Raw genomic sequence first — 16,064 nt, 5'->3', positions numbered from 1 at the left:
TCTTGTATGATTCTAACACCTGCTCAGCCTCACCACTGGCTGGACCTGCGATGGGGAAAAGCGGCAAGCAGAACAAGAGGGGAAGTCTTCTGGGCTTTAAAAATGGAAAAGACTTTACTTCATAGAATGGTTTGGGTGGGAAGGGACCTTAAATATCATCCAGTTGCACCCCCTGCCCTGGGCAGGGACACCTCCCACTAGACCAGGTTGCTCAAAGCCCTGTCCAACTTGGCCTTGAACCCCTCCAGGGATGGGGAAGTTGTTATCGGTGCTAAACTCAACTGATGTGCCAGGGAACTAAAGAACCGAAGGGAAAGGAAGAATGAAATAGAGGCTTATTTCACAGAATCACTGAATAGGGGACATTGGAAGAGACCTGTGGAGATTGTCTTGTCCCACTCCATCGCTCAAAGCATGGTCAACTAGAACATGCTGCTTTGGGCTGTTCCAAGTTGGGTTTTGAGTATCACCATGGAGGGAGACTCCACAGCCTCTCTGGGCAACCTGTTCCAGCGTTCAATCACCTTTACAGTAAAAAAAAGTTGTTTTCCATATTTAAGTGGAGTTTCCCATTTCAGTTTGTGCCCATTGCCTCTTATTCTGCCACTGGACACCACTGAGAAGAGGACAGCTACGCCTTCTTTACTGCGTCCTGCCAGGTATTCATACACATTGCTAAGTTCCCTCCAAGCCTTCTCTTCTCCAGTCCCACGTCTCCCAGTCTCTCCTCGTGTGCCAGATGCCTTTAATCACCCTTGTGGCCCTTTGCTGGACTCTCTCCAGTCAGTTGGCCCCCAGCCTGTACTAGTGCATGGGTTATTCCTCCCCAGGGGCAGCACTTGGCATTTCCCTTCGCTGAACTTCACGAGGTTCCCATCTGCCCAGTTCTCTGCTGTGTTGAGGTCCCCCTGAATGGCCAGTACGCTGACTGGAGTGGCTACCAAATAGGTAGATTTGACCAAGGGATAAGGAGAGTGAAGTCCTGTTCTGGGCAAGAAACTGCTACTGGAAAAAACCACCCCATTTTCAGAAGCACCCTAAATTATCAACGGGTGAAAAAGGACCAGTACAAAGTACCTGGACCAGAAAACGGGACAAGCAGCAAAACAAGAGTAATGGAAAATCAACACCCTGAACAAAGATGACTGTGAAAAAAGGTGACAGAGTAAATAGAACACAGGTTAATTCTTCGAAGAAATTATCTGTTTGCACCAAATTGTCCAGACACACTGATGATGCTGGCAGAACCATACCCACAGCTCTGGGTTATCTGTCCGATGTGACAATCAGAAAAACCAAACAGTGCTCAGACACGCAGAGAAATCAAAGTCCCGGTACGTGAAACCTAGGTCAGTGAGCTCCATCTGGGTATTCTGCACTCAAAAAGATAACACAGAGAGGAATGAGAAAAGGCACAAACCATTTTCACAGATGAAGAACCTTGACAAACAGTTCTGTTGTTCAAGACAGGCCTTTTTCACAGCCCCACTGCCAGAAGAAGGGGCAGGGGGCAAGAGACCATCTTGAGCAGCCTGTGACAAATACAGCCCTTTGTGTGTGGTTAAACACAAATCCTCCCTGAATACACAATTTACTGATTACTACCAGGGATCTCATCTCCTTACCTGGGATTCAGTGAGGTATCCAACATCACGCCCCTGATCAAGACCCGTCTTTACAACCTAGTCAAAGAGAACAATAAAGATACACCGTCGTTAAGTCCCGTGCGCCAACAGCTATGCTTTAATGAGATTCCTCCTTTAGCTGCACCTCCTGTTTTCACCACTGACCCCTGCCCAATAGTCAAGGCACGGTTCAAGACTCTCTGCGTCCTGTCCATGCTGTTCAAAGCAGAGCTATGAATGACCTTGTCCTTCCGGCACGGAATAGCTACGATGGCAAGGACTTTTCCATCAGGTTAATTTTTTACACGCACTTTGTGGTTTCAGGAATTGTTTTCAGTACGACTGTGCTCCTGTAATGTCATTGCTCTCAGAGGGAGGCATTCATAGGTTTTCGAGAAGTCTTAGCAACAACTTAAATAGTGCAAAGTCACTTTAAAATAAGGATTCAGCCATGGACACTGTCTGCAAGTAATACAACGCCTGTGTAACGCAGGGGACTAACTTTTAAAGTATTGTGTGGTTAGTGCTATGAAAACAGCAATTCATATTTTCCTGGCTGCAAACAGGTTAACCCAACGCTTCAGAAACTGTATAGGAAGCCTGGAAAAACTGCAGCTGAGAGTTTCATGGACAAAGTATTCCAGCTAAGCCTTTCCTCAACTGGATTGTTGATCTTCCCCTTACTGGTAGCAGTACCACATACATCGGTGATCACATTCTGGGAAGCTATTCTGAATTTTACTGTGCTTGCTCGATACACCACACAGCTAGCACTCATCAAGACTGATCTTCTGTGAAGACCGGGATGTACGGTCTTCAGAGGAAGGAACCACCTTCCCTCTGTCTGTTGCCACGTTATCCCACAGATCCACCTTCAATGTAGTTTCTTGGGCCTTGCAGTGGGGGTTACCTCAATGATCTTTACTGGAGCAGGGTAGAGTCCTTTGGTTTGCTTCTGAACTTTGCTCTCCACTGTCTTGTAGACTTGCTGCCTCACAAATGGAAGAGCCATAGCGTAGTCTGTTATCTCTGCAAGATGGGACAAAACATGTCTCAGCACAGTGCTATATGCACAACCAGTCTTTAAATGATTAACTGGAAAGATAGAGGATAGGTCTGAATATTGCATCTCTGTAACAGACACACGCGCCTCCAACTCAGCTAGCCACAAGTAGCGCGGCCTGCTCAGAAGGGCATCTATGGCTTGTTCTACAGACAAGCCTCAGCTAAAGTATCCTCCCAATCCAACTGGCGATGGATTGAGCTCTGTATAGTAGAACTCACACAGAGAGGTCATCACTTTGGGGCTCTGCTAACTGCGTAAGGGCACTGCTGAAGAGCATTAGTGCAGAGCAGACCCACGTGCCTCTTCCCACTTGGTTACACAAGTTCTAGCAGCCAGTTCTCTATTAGGCTTTGAAGATGGACAGTCCTCTGGAGAGGGCTGCTCCTCTCTCCCCGAGTCCTGGCTCCCTTCTAGCACACTTCAGGAGCCACCATGTGCAGCTCTGGCAACGCCACTTGAAGATCAGGTTATAGAGTAATGTTTTCTCTACCGACCCACCTGGCTCAAGAGATGATTGCAACATGAAATAGCTTTGTTTTGAAGATGGAATTAAGTAGGAGTATAAACATAACCCTGAGAAGCAAAGCTGGATTATACTCACTGCAGTCCCTTGGGATTTGGCTAGGACTGCCCACAGACTTACTCTGCATTAGCCCTTTCGATCTTTTGGCAGACACAGTTCTGTTGGCTAGTCCTCTGGCAAAGCCAACTGCTACCTCCTCCAGGTACTCAATCGTTCGTGCTTCTGGCGTCTTCACGCCTGGCCCTGTGAACAAAAGAGAAGCCTTGAGGAAATGCAGCAGAAGATGCACTTGGTCTTGTTGAACCTCATGAGGTTCACACAGACCCCTTTCTCCAGCCTGTCCAGCTCCCTCTGGATGCCATCCCGTCCTCAGGCGTGTCACCACTCCACCCAGCTTGGTGACATCTGCAAACTTGCTGAGGGTGCCCTTGATCCCACTGTCCATGTCATTGATGACGATATTGAGCAGTGCTGGTCCCAGTGCAGGCCCCTGAGGGACACCACTTGTCACCAATCTCCATCTGGACATCGAGCTGCTGACCACTACCCTCTGGATGCAACCATCCAACCAATTCCTCATTCACCAAAGTCCGCCCATCAAATCCACACCTCCCCAGTTTAGAGAGCAGGATGTTGTAGGGGATTGTGTCAAAGGCCTTACAAAGTCCAGACAGATGACATACGTAGCTCTTCCTTCATCCACTGATGGAGTCACTCCATCATAGAAGGCCATGAGGCTGCTCAGGCAGGACTTGCCCTTGGTGAAGCCGTGCTGGCTGTCTCGAATCACCTCCATGTCTCCATGTGCCTTAGCACAGCTTCTAGGAGGATCTGTTCCATGATCTTCCCAGGCAGAGAGGTGAGGCTGACGGGTCAGTACTTCGCAGGGTCCTCCTTTCTACCCTTTTTAAAAATAGGTGCAATGTTTCCCTCTTTCTGGTCACTGGGGACTTCACCTGACTGCCATGACTTTTCAATACCACGGCAAGTGGTTTGGCAACTACGTCAGCTTGGCAACTACATTATCACTGATGGATGATGATGCAGAAAAACAGTTGAGAAAGCAACATGATGCTCCTTTGAATTGTTACCACTCCATTCCCTGCCGCCTGTTTTACTTTTCTTGATTATGAACAATGATGGAAAGGCTCAACAGGCGACTATGGGAAGGCCCCAAGGCATTTAATATCCATGGCATTATACAGAAATGCCAAAACGCCAGCTCCCAATGGGAGCAGGCAGCAGCGTGCCACTTAAACAGCAACAATACCTTCACAGAGCCATGGAAGAGCTTTGGCTGGAAGGGGACATGGGAGGCCATCCGGTCTGACCTGCTGCTCAAAGCATGGCCAAGTTCAAAGATAAATCCAACTCCAGAATTAGATCAGGTTGCTCGGGGACATGTTCTGCTGGTCTCTGAACACCTTCAAGGACAGAGGTCCCATCACCTCTCTGGACCCCTGTTTTAGCGCCTGACCATCTTTTTGCAAATTGTGCCCTTTAACCCTCACCTTTTCACTTTGCACAACTGCAGCCACCCCTGTATCTCAACAGAACTTAAGTGTTCTGCCTCCCCTCCCTCTTCCTGCACCTCTCCCACCTTGTGTGGTACGGTGAGTCTGCACAACTAAGTTGTACCAACACTATTGCTACTAAACATACAGACAAAACAAAAACCCACAAAATGAGTTACAGCAACCTCCGAGGGTGGGTTGCACAATTTCCAAGCACAGGACTTGTACCAGCAGCACAGGAGGAGAGAGTACAGGGCTGAAAAGGCAGTTGCGTAACGTTGCTGGAGGCAAACGTAATGAGTCATTAATGAAAGAGTAATGCCCAGCCATTCTGCACAGGGCTACCATAAGGAGCCTGCAACTAAACGTGCAGCCTTGGGCTGCCTCTGAACTAGCCGAATAAACCCCAGGAGGTTACAGCTCTGTATCCTCACAGCTGGGCAACCTCATTAACCTTCGCTACAAACTGCTCCAGCCACACCTGGATGCTGCAAGTCCTCAGAGCAAAGACAACAGCACAGGAGACAACTACTCAAAGAACAAAAGTAAAACAGAGAACCCCTCCTCTCTCACCTCCCACTACTCTCTCCCTCCACCAAAAGCCGAGGTCTTCAACTTTAAGGTTTCACCTCTCTTCGTATGAAATCTTAAGAGTGTATACTCAGCAGTCCCCAGACGCTGCTGCCTGCTGGAGGGTCTCTCGGCAAGAAGCAAATAAAGGAGCACGTATGTTTTGACTAAATAATGAAAGCTCACTGTTAGGAAGTCTCACTCGTGCCCTGGCAGTACGTCAGAGCCGTTCTAGAGGAAAACGGTCCAAACAAAATAACGTATTTCATTTTACAGGCAGCTCAGAAACTTAATCCAGAGCTGCTGCATAATCTACATTTCAGCAATGCCCTGTGGATTTTAAAGAATTTACTGGAAATTTGAGAGCACCTGGGATTTCTGCGCTCAAACCTTACCATCTTCCAAATTCTCTTCCCACCACTTCAAGGCAACAAGTCTGAGACGTTCAGCTTTAGTGATCTGATGTGCTACAAAATGTGAACACCTAATTTCCCCGTTCCATGACCTTGGGCGTTCAACGCCAACAAACGCTGGACTTTGATAGGACAACTAAAGAAAAGAGCTGTTTATTTGTAAGTCTGAGCTGTAAGAACTATTCACTCAAGGTGGTCAAACCCACATACGTGGGTTTACTTTACCTGCTGTTACCTCTCAACATTCTGCAGTCTCCTAACGCAGGAGCTCCAAGCTATTGACTCACATCTGCTTTCTTACATAAAAGGCACACACCAGAATTAGATCTGGGCACAGTAGTAAATAGATCAAGAGAATTCTGTAGAGCTCCCTGCTGAAGGAGAACTGATTGCACCCCACGAAATTGCCTCCTGATTAATGCTGTCTCTCTCCTTCAAAGCTTTCTATAATCAGTTAAAGCATCACCCCACTTAATGCTGGTTTCCCCCAGACGTTGAGAATGAAAATGAGAACACTCAGCAGAAGGCCTTCTGGCACTGGCTGCTATTTGAATGGACAGGGAATGCCTCTAACGCTTGTGCAGAATTTGGGTTTTGTGTTCCTCCTATGCGCATATCTGGTCTGAGCCAGGATTCCAAACAGCTCTTCAGAAAGTTCAGGTTTCCTTTAAGCAAGCCAGTGTCATCATTGGTACAAAAAGTCACATTTGCTGGCTCTTAAAAGCCAATTCACATGTAAGCAAGTACCCAGTGGTAAAGTTTAATCAGGCAATTTTAACTCAAGCCTGGGTACCACTGATCCGTTTGATAAGGAAGAATGCAGCTAAGGGTACCTCATCCAGCTGAACACTGGCACGCGAGACAGAACTGACACAGGCGCTTCCCTTGCATTTCTCAGGGTAGGCAGCAGTACTTTTTTTTCCTGTTTATTTTCTTTTCTTCAAATTCAAGAGCTAAGGGCCATCAGGGTGCTCTGGCCGTGCTCTGCCCTGGGAAACAAAGCTCAGCACAGTGCAACTGTGTGGCAGTACCAGCTGGCACAGTGGTTTCCATCCTAGCTCCTGGCTGCTCAGACCTTTCAGAGGAGGCTGGGAAGGGTCTGCCTCTCCATTTAGTCACCTCCCAAGAAAGCGCCCCCAGTGACAGCAGAAGCATGAAATTATTTGCTAGCGCACTCAGCACTTGGAAGTGCAATTTGGTCTGCAGTTTGCAAGGAATTTCTGCATCCAACTTAAAGTCAGTTGGCAATTCAGAGCTCCTCAGCTGCGGGGGTTGGCTTCTTCTCAAGATCTTGTCACAGGGATTAACATCTGCAGGCTGCATAAACGTAGACATCGGTCATCTATTCTTTCATTATGGGTTGCAATCTGTCCCTCTGACATGATAAATGAGGAATGCAGGTTCTTATCTGTATAATTAGCTTATGCAAGAGAGCCAGCAGGCCTGCCCTCTACGCTAACCTTTCCCTATTCACTCAGCTTTAGCAGGAGCCTGACATTTCAAGGTCCCCGCGCACACGCCTCTAAGGTGGGAATGGAGATCGCACTGCAGAGCGTGGTAAGGACTCTGCAGCCCACAAGCTCTACCCCCACTGGACTGCTGACTGCAGCAGTGGCTTCTCCACCCAGTTCAGTAAGGTGGAGGGGTTAACTGATGGGCAGCAGATCACGGAACTGAGAGGCATCATATCTGACCTAGTGGGTCCACCAGCTGGTCAACCAGACCCATCTTCTTTGCTCTGTCGGCACGGATGTTCCTTCCGGTCAGCATCATATCAAAGGCAGCAGGGAGTCCCACCTGGAAGGGCAGAAAGGGGATTTCACAATGGGGGCATGCCATGCAGCAGAAGGGGCCACTGAGTAAAGTTTTTCTCCTACTTACCATCTTTGGCAGCCTCTGAGTACCCCCTGCCCCTGGCAGGAGACCCAGTAACACTTCAGGTGTTCCCAAGACTGTTTTCCTGTCCTTTGTCGCTATTCTGTAGTGACAGGCAATGGCAACCTTAAAAAAGGAAGAGAAAATGAAAGCTTTCCTGTGAAAGGCCACAGAAGAACTGGACATCCATCACAAAAGTCTCTTCTACACGCTGCCTCAACTTTCTTCCTGATGCTACCCCAATTCCCTAATTCAGCTGCCCAAATTCCCTCTGTGCTCACTGGTGGCTTCTTCCAGCAAGAGAAGTGCACACAGGCAGATGACAGCAAGCACCTACGACAGGAACGTGAAACTACCAAACTTAGCCAAGCTATTTTAAAATCTCATCTAGACCATCAAGGGCCAAATTCATTCACTACACTGAGAGCACGGTCCCATTTCCAGATCAGCCATGACACTTGGTTTAATCACTGCATCACCACGTTCAGATCTGTCACCAGAGCGTTTGGAAAAAGCTGTGACTGCTCAAAAAATCGGTACGCAACCGAAGAGACTCCATTCCCACAAAGTTATTGTTTTAGTAACAACTTCGCTCCAGGAATTACCGCAGCTTCTTTCAGTTTACAAAATCCTAAATGGAGATTACAAAGCAAATAGTACCCAGCCAAAGCAGCGAGCAACAGAGCAGAGTACGCAGGCCAGGGAGGAGCCTGGCCAGGTTCCCCACACTCATCCTTCTCACAACAACCTTTAAAAGAACAGAAGTTGCTGGGATACGAGACTCAGTTCATCTGAAAAGCAGCAATTTCCAGCCTGGACTCTGCCAGCAGCATTTATCCAGATCCAATGCCTGCCGGAAACAGCCGGTTTTCCCTGGGACACTCATCTAAATATTAGCATGGCCCACAGAGATTCATATTTGATTAGCAGAAGCAGAAAAATTAGCGTGTTAGAGCCCTGAAGCACAACCAAGCCATTAACTTGCCACAAACTCATTTGAATGGATGTAATGAAGCCATGTCAGGTCTCAAATCTCTCACACTAAGTAGCCCTGCAGGCATCGTTTGGGTAGTTTGGAGACCCAGCGCTATCAATTCCTACTGCTGCTTGTCAGATCCAGAGTTGTTCAATACCTCCAGTCCTCCTCCCAGGCAGGAGCCACTGATGGCAGCAACTATGGGCTTTGGAGACTGCTCAATTTTTTCTAGCATCTTCTGTCCATCCTGAGAGAGCTGAGTCACTTCCTGAGCAGTCTTGCAGGCTTCAATCATGCTGCAGTGAAGCAGAAAGGCTCATCAGAATTGGAAAAGCACTGAGAAAACAGCAGTAAAATGGAGATTGCTTCAAGGAGTTTGTTCCCCTTTTCCCACAAAGCTCCAGGGACTGACAGACAGGCAAGAGCTCTTTAGTTCCCCAGTCTTACATTAACAGTCAACACAGGAAGACTACTAAATTCAGTGGGTTAAGTCACTGCACGCTGACAGTGGGCTGCGCCTGCAGGCAGTGAATGAGTTTCCTTGTGTCAGAGCTGTGAAAGCCTTTGGGGGAGAGGAGGAAGGGTCATAGGAAGCCTCAAAGCGCTTGCCAGGAAGGGTGGTGGGGAGAGCCCAGGATCACTTTTTAGAGAAGCAGATGGCCAGTGCTCCGATGTTGCACTCCGCCAATTAGAGACTCCCTGTGCCAATTATTCTCAGGGAGGCTAGCAGTGTTTGCCAGGCAGGCGCAATTCAGGAGGCTCGCGGTGTTGAGACCAACAGGCACCTTTTAAACGCAGCCTGTCCTTTTGCTCTGCTTACCAGGCTACTGCCTCCGTCCCACCGCAACTTACATCAGGTCTCTGCCCCTGAGTGAGGCCAGCCAAAAAGGTAATAAGGTTTTGAAGGGCCTATTTGTAATTCACCTTCTTTCCTCAGAGCTTTCTGGCTTTTCATGTCTTTGAACAACTATTCTGTCCTGGCCAGTGCCAGGACTAGAAGCCAATGGCACTCCAGGTCCCAGTGAGAGCACCCACATGGGTCCCACGCCCCACAAGAGTTCCCCACGTTGAATCCCCTGGGAGGCTGCTCAGATGCTCCATGTGGCAGAGCGCCAAATCCTGCCTAATCAAGGGGCCACACTGGCGGACTGCCAGGCACTCAAACCCAGCTTAAATGAAGTCCTGCATGTAAATTATCTGCTCTTCTTGTCTCCCAGACCAAAGGACAATGCTCACCCCAGAGCCAGGAAGGGTTTCCTTGGCTGCATCCCAGCACGCAGGAAGGAGTGACCAAGAGCTACAGCCAAATGGGGTTTAATGACTTGCCATGTTCCTCTTTATCAAGGTCCTAACTTCATTTGAGCAAGTTAGGCATCCTGTGCGCATGGATTTCATTCCCAACCCCTGGGGAGATGTCAGTGACAAACTGTTCGGAATTCACAGCGCACCAGACCACTGGCCCTGCAGAGAAAGCTCCAGCCGCGTAACTTCTAACGCCCCTGTACTCACTCGATATCTGCTCCAGCAATGAAAGAGCCTGGCTTTGAAGAGATGAGGACGGCACTCTTGATAGCTTCATTGGACCAGATCTCATTCATTACCTCAGTAAACTCTGCGCTCAGTTGTTTGGATAGAGTGTTCACCTGAAGGCAGCAAATAAGCATTGTAAATAGGGAGGCCAGCAGACAGCGGAGTTTAACCTCTGATTACGTTCTGGACTCAACCACCCTGTCATCAGAAAACTTGCACAGAAGACAGACTGACAACAGAAAGCCAAAGACAATGGTAGGTCTGAATGGATTTTCCAATCTGTCTGAAGCCAGGAGCAGCGGCAGCTCTACAGTGCTTCAAGATTTGCCTTCTGCAAACAAAGAGAAAGCAATTGGCCCAACAGCCAGGCCACTGCTTGGCATAATTATAACACTTCTGGGGCGCTCAAACTGAGACCAGATTTGCTATAAAAGTTAGTTCATCTTGTGTCATAATTCAGTGAGAAAAAAACCCTCCAAGATGAAACCTTGCAGCAGGTCATCAATTAATCTGTTATTAAGAAGTTCCTCCTTAACCTCCCCAACAGTGGGTTTGTGACCTCAAACAGAGATTTTATGAGCTTCTAAGCTGTTTTTTCTGTAAAATGGACACTCTCCTTAACCACCTTGAATCCAAGAGCTTGGTAAGATTTAGCGATATCTTGTGCCAGTGAGAAACAAGTTAGTTTAGTACACACATAATACTTCACAGGATCACAGACTGGCAGGGGCTGGAAGGGACCTTCGGAGATCATCTCGTCCAGCCCCCTGCCAGAGCAGGTGGCACAGGAACGCGTCCAGGCGGGGTTGGAATGTCTCCAGAGACGGAGACTCCCCCACCTCTCTGGGCAGCCTGTGCCAGGGCTCTGCCACCCTCACAGCAAAGAAGTTCCTCCTCATGTTGAGATGGAACTTCCCATGGTCAAGTTTGTGCCCGTTGCCCCTTGTCCTGTCCCCGGGCACCACTGAGAAGAGTCTGGCCCCATCCTCTTGTCACCCATCCTTTAGATATTGAAAGCATTGAAGAGATCGAGAGGCATTTCCATGAGGCATCTTCAGATGTCTCATTAAACGTGAAATGTTAAATGCTATTACTCTCCTGTTTCTACTTTGTTCACAACTTTGAAAGGCTGCAGGTCAAGATAGTTCTTAAGTCTTAAATGAACATTTTCAATGCCTCCTCTGTAGAACTGCTATTCCTGCTGCTTCCACTGCTATTCCTATTACTCACAGCCAGCTAAAACAGTACCTTTGAATTTGGTGTGTTGAAGCGTACAACAGCCACATCTCCTTTGATATCATAGTTAACGTGGGTTCTATCTGGAAACAAACAGAAATGTGTTATCAGCTTACACTCAGTGGATCTGAAGAAAGAAAATGAACTCACGTAGAAAAGCTTTACACTTACTCTGAAGCGCAGTGGAGGTGGAGATGTTACGGCAACCATAACCTAAAGAAAAGATGTTGCAGATGATAAAGGAATTCTCAGCAGTCTCAGCTTAATTGTCCTTTATTAATGCATCCTCCCATCTCCCCTCATTAGTACAGTGATTTGGAAAATCCCGAGTATGAGCCAGTTCCTTCTCTTACAGCTTGACCTTGCCACCACCAGAGTTCAGCAGACTCCACACTATTGAAGTGACCTTCACAGCACAGATTCCACACCGCAGTGTCCAACACCAGCAATGCCAAACTGAGGGCAAAAAAATCAAAGCCTTCTTCCCAAAGAGCTGACGAGAGATGAAGCGGGTGATACACAGGGGTGTTTTGCCTTTAGTACGCACAGTTCAACGCTTTTTCCCCACATTAAGGAAGAGATCTTGTTGCATTTTGGAGAATTTCAAGCCTGCCAGTTAAATTCTCTGCCAATCAAACATAACCGCCCTACAGTATTTCTGCTAAAACACAGTCTTGTGCCAGTGAGTGGTGCCACCCCCAGAATTACTTTACAGATCTCAGGGTGTACATCTGGTGAGCCACCAAAAGAGCACACAGAATATTTATTCTCGCCTCCAGCTATCAACAAAATACTTGATCCACCTCTACTAATTACATACGGAAGCACCCAGACAAACTTGTCTTGTTTCGAAGTGCTCAGAAAACTCAGATCGTGGTATGAACAACTTCTGTCCACAAGTGAAATGCCGCTTTTCTGACTCATAAATCCCAGATCCCCTTTTTCTGCTGAGAAATTGTATTTGGCCTGATGATCTCTCTACACCAATGCATCTCAGTTCTATCCAAGCAACCTTGATCTTGACCGAGAGGATCCTCTAACACAGATCTAGGCTGAATCCCTGCCAAAGCTGCTTTAAGTCTGAAACCCAGTAAAAGCGTTACTTCTTAAGCCCCGTAGGCACATTTACCAACTGGAACACAGCCATTTAGCTAGAGGAGGTTTCACTGCTCAACACTGATAAAGTGTTCAAGAATGAAACATTCCCATTCCCAGCAGCAAGAGGGCACAAAAGTCAGTACAGAGAAAAGCAGAAAACCTCAGCCTGCACCTCCCCAAGGGGTGCTTCCCCCTCCTGCAGCCCCATGACACTGGCTCAGGGCTGGAGCTCCGCTGCACTTTGGCCCTCTTTCCACCTTGTCTCCGATGCTGGCAGCAGGGACTGACCTTTGCGCTCCATTCCCCGAGCCCAGGATACACGGTGCGAGGCTGTGGGGATGGAAATTCAGTGTCAGTCCGTCCCGGCAAACAGGTTTGTGTGTGTGCGCGTGTGTGTCATGTGCCCGCAACACCACAAAGAGTCAACCGGTTTCCACTCCAAAGCTACTTTAAAGTGATTTTTGACTACAATACCCAGATTGTGATTGCTGTATCCAATGTTCATTTCCCCGAACTTTTTGTATGCTAAAATCAGGTACTCCTGAAACTAAACACCAGTGCTCGTTTCCCACAAAACCAAGCGTGGTCTGACAACAATTTCTCTGCTGACAGATGCTCCTCAGCAGAATAAGATGCACTGGCAGTATTTTAACCCAATAAAAGCCACACAGCTCCACTCCTTTTTAAAAAGAGGGCAAGGACTGAACTGATCTGACTGAATTCATTCACTTCAATCCTGCACATGGCTGGGCACAGCAGGAAGGAGCATTAGACCAAACACATCTCGGCTGCAAGGCAAGTGATAATATTTTCCTTCCACACCCGCAGATGGGCATCTGCTAAGGCCGGGACATGGGAAGGTAAGCAGCACATCGCTCTCCAGCACTTACTGACAATGTAGTAAAAACTACATCACATGCAAAAAACACTATCTCAATTAAAAGTAAAAAAAAAAAGAATGAATTAACTTTTTTCTCCTTCTATGGTCTAACGTGCTTTCCTCTGTCATATCAGTTCCCAAACAGACTGCTTCCATGAAAACCTTGAATTCCACTTTGTCTTTCACCTCTAGCAAAACAAAAGATATGAAGTAGAAAAAAAAAAAAATAATCAAGGGCCTGACTGAACAAACCTCACTACATTTTAATATAAACTCTTTTGCGAAAGGTACTGTCATCAGAGTAACAGCTGCTTATTGTTTGAGTGAGGTTTCTTCAGCCTGACAGTATATTTTAGAGCCCAGAATATTTGTGGAAAAACCTGTGTAAAACTAAAACCACATTTGCTTGGTCACAGTCACAGCACATCTGCTTTAGGCATTGATTCATTCAGCAGTACAATGGTAACTTGCCAAGATCAGAGCCAGAAAAATCCTCCTTCAAAACACTGGAGGAAGCAGCAGCCCAGATGTACGCTTCCGCTGTTTCACTCACATTTTCTCTAGAATTAAAAGCCTTGAATATCGATTCTATTTTCACTACTTCACTCACTCCAATTAAAAGACCTTCTAGAGACAGGGACACCAACACTTCAGACAGTTGCTCTCAGCACTTTGCTGAGAACTTGGATGCAGCAGAGAAGAGAGAACACCCCTTTCACACAGTCTAGCTGCAACCTGTTTCTCCCCACTTTCTCTGTCATTTCCTCATCTGCTTTCCTGTCCAGCACTTCCCCTTCCTGCCCTTCCACTCACCCGGACATGGCATGCCACTCGAAGTGGGAACAGCATCCATGAATGGTTGAGGAGAAAAGCCTTCTTGCAGTCCTGGACCAAGCCAAGCACCAGCAGAGCGAGCCAGCTGAAGCTCAAGACGACAACTGCCCACGCTTTCAGCCTGTACCTGTGAGCTGATGGCACCGAGCGCCGAACTGCGAGCCGTGAGATGGGAAACTTTTGACAAACTGAGCTTTCCTATCCCCTCTGGGAACCTGCTAACTCACGGCACGTGGCCCAACAGGTACGACCAGCTCTTGAGCTCACACTGTCTTCTGCCTCCTTCATGCTTTTTGGCCTGCCCTTGTGAGGTTTGCATCTAATTTAACAAACACCTGGTTACGGCAGAACAACGCTATTAATTATGGTGAGCGACAGTGTCCTCACAGCAGCTCCAGGACTGTTTGTGATGAAGAATATTGCCAATTATAACAAGAAATCCAACCAACAACAGCCTAAGCGATGACTGGAGTTACCACAGTTCTGTTCATGATCGATTGCAGCGCCCTGCTCCTGGAACAACCAGCTCACGTACAAACCTGCTCCAACACTGCACATAAGACAGCCATTAGGTTTAAATCAAGCGCTGCTAGATTTCAGCTCGACATCGATACGAGACCCTGAGGCCCTCTGAAGCACAGAAATAAGAACCGGTTTCCAATGCCTCTGAGCCTTCCCTTTAGCCTCCCTATGGGCACCTGCTGACTCCCTGCTTCGGCAGCTCTGTGAGGAAGCACCACGACCCAATGCTGCAAACACTGCCTGGCTCGACAGATCGCAAAGGAGCGTTAGCCAACAGCTGAGATGCCTGTACACTAAAATAAAGACAGACTGGTGGGCACCTGGAAGCGCAAATGTGCCCGGGGGCATTCTCCCCACCCACACAGGGATATCCCCTTCCCACAGACACGCTTGTGTGCCTGGATGACAGCCCCGGGATCCAGATGGCCAAGGACATGGGGACAACCCCCCCCGCCCCCAGGCACGCACACACAGGCACTGAGGACACATACGTGTGTAAGGACACAAGGACACCCTCTCCCTGTGGATCCACTCAGGTGCTGAGGATAATCCTGTGTGGAGGGTCCCCCTCCCCAGTGCAGAGTCACAGAGTTGTACATGGATTCCCAAAATGCGCCCGTGTGCAAGGACACAGGGACGGCAAAGGCCAGCCTGCCTCGGGGACTGGCGTGGGCGCATCTCCCCCGTGGGGGCACACACAAACCCATGCACATGCCCACCCGCCATGGGCCGCCAGGACATGGAGGCACGGACCCCTGCCCTGGGGAAACCTTGCAGGAGGGAGAAGCAGGGACATGTCAGGGACCCCCAGCATGACCCACAGGCCGTGGGGACGCCACCCTGGCGCGGGACGCCCGCAGGGACACCTCCCGAGGCCACTGCCCCGTGACAACCTCCTGCTCCGTGACACCCTGTCCTCGCCCCCCCACCCCCAGCACCCCCTCACGCGTGTGCACCCCGCCCGCTGCCCCTCACAGCCCCACCGCAATGACACGCTCCCTCCCTCCCTCCTCAGTGCCACCCCGTCCCGCCAGCCTCACGCGCGGGTCCCCCCCGCCCAACCCCGAGAGACCGCGCCCATTCCCACCGCCTGTCCCTCCCCATCACCCCCTCCCCCCGGCGCAGGAGGCAGCAGCCACCGCCCCGGAGGCTCCGTCTCACCCGCGGGCGGCGGGCGCCGGGCAAGGCTGTACTTGGAGGCGGCCGTGAAGCGCCCCAGGCTGCCGATAGCGCGCACCGCGGCCGCCATCTTTGCTGCGCGCGAGGTCGAATGAGGGAGAGGCCGCCCGGGGGCTTGGCCAACCCCATCCCCGCCCTCCCCGCCCCGCCCGCGGCTGCCCACCGCGCTGCCTGTCCTCTCCGCCGCCGCCCACTCCCGCGCCCCTCGCTCCTCTCCGCACGC

General features: G+C 49.2%; 1 protein-coding gene across 2 annotated transcripts in view; it reads right to left on the bottom strand.

Moving 5' to 3' along the window:
- Positions 1 to 15,943, bottom strand: part of HADHA (hydroxyacyl-CoA dehydrogenase trifunctional multienzyme complex subunit alpha) — a 28,459-nt gene extending 12,516 nt beyond the window's left edge. The window contains exons 1-11 of one of the 2 annotated variants that reach the window (XM_054194477.1): positions 15,824 to 15,933; positions 12,715 to 12,756; positions 11,500 to 11,541; positions 11,341 to 11,411; positions 10,072 to 10,205; positions 8,720 to 8,858; positions 7,593 to 7,712; positions 7,406 to 7,508; positions 3,335 to 3,457; positions 2,536 to 2,654; positions 1,626 to 1,682 (exon numbers count right to left, since the gene is read on the bottom strand). In XM_054194477.1, coding sequence (XP_054050452.1) covers positions 1,626 to 1,682; positions 2,536 to 2,654; positions 3,335 to 3,457; positions 7,406 to 7,508; positions 7,593 to 7,712; positions 8,720 to 8,858; positions 10,072 to 10,205; positions 11,341 to 11,411; positions 11,500 to 11,541; positions 12,715 to 12,756; positions 15,824 to 15,911 — 1,038 coding nt within the window. In that variant the 5' untranslated portion in view covers positions 15,912 to 15,933. Of the gene's footprint in view, positions 1 to 1,625; positions 1,683 to 2,535; positions 2,655 to 3,334; positions 3,458 to 7,405; positions 7,509 to 7,592; positions 7,713 to 8,719; positions 8,859 to 10,071; positions 10,206 to 11,340; positions 11,412 to 11,499; positions 11,542 to 12,714; positions 12,757 to 15,823 lie in introns of both variants that reach the window. The other variant, XM_054194478.1, reaches the window with a different exon arrangement.
- Positions 15,944 to 16,064: the final 121 nt, after the last annotated feature.

Source organism: Rissa tridactyla, chromosome 3 (genome assembly GCF_028500815.1).
Source record: "Rissa tridactyla isolate bRisTri1 chromosome 3, bRisTri1.patW.cur.20221130, whole genome shotgun sequence".
NCBI lineage: Eukaryota > Metazoa > Chordata > Aves > Charadriiformes > Laridae > Rissa > Rissa tridactyla.
The sequence above is the reverse complement of the archived record's forward strand: the minus strand, read 5'-3'. Positions and strand labels throughout refer to the sequence as shown.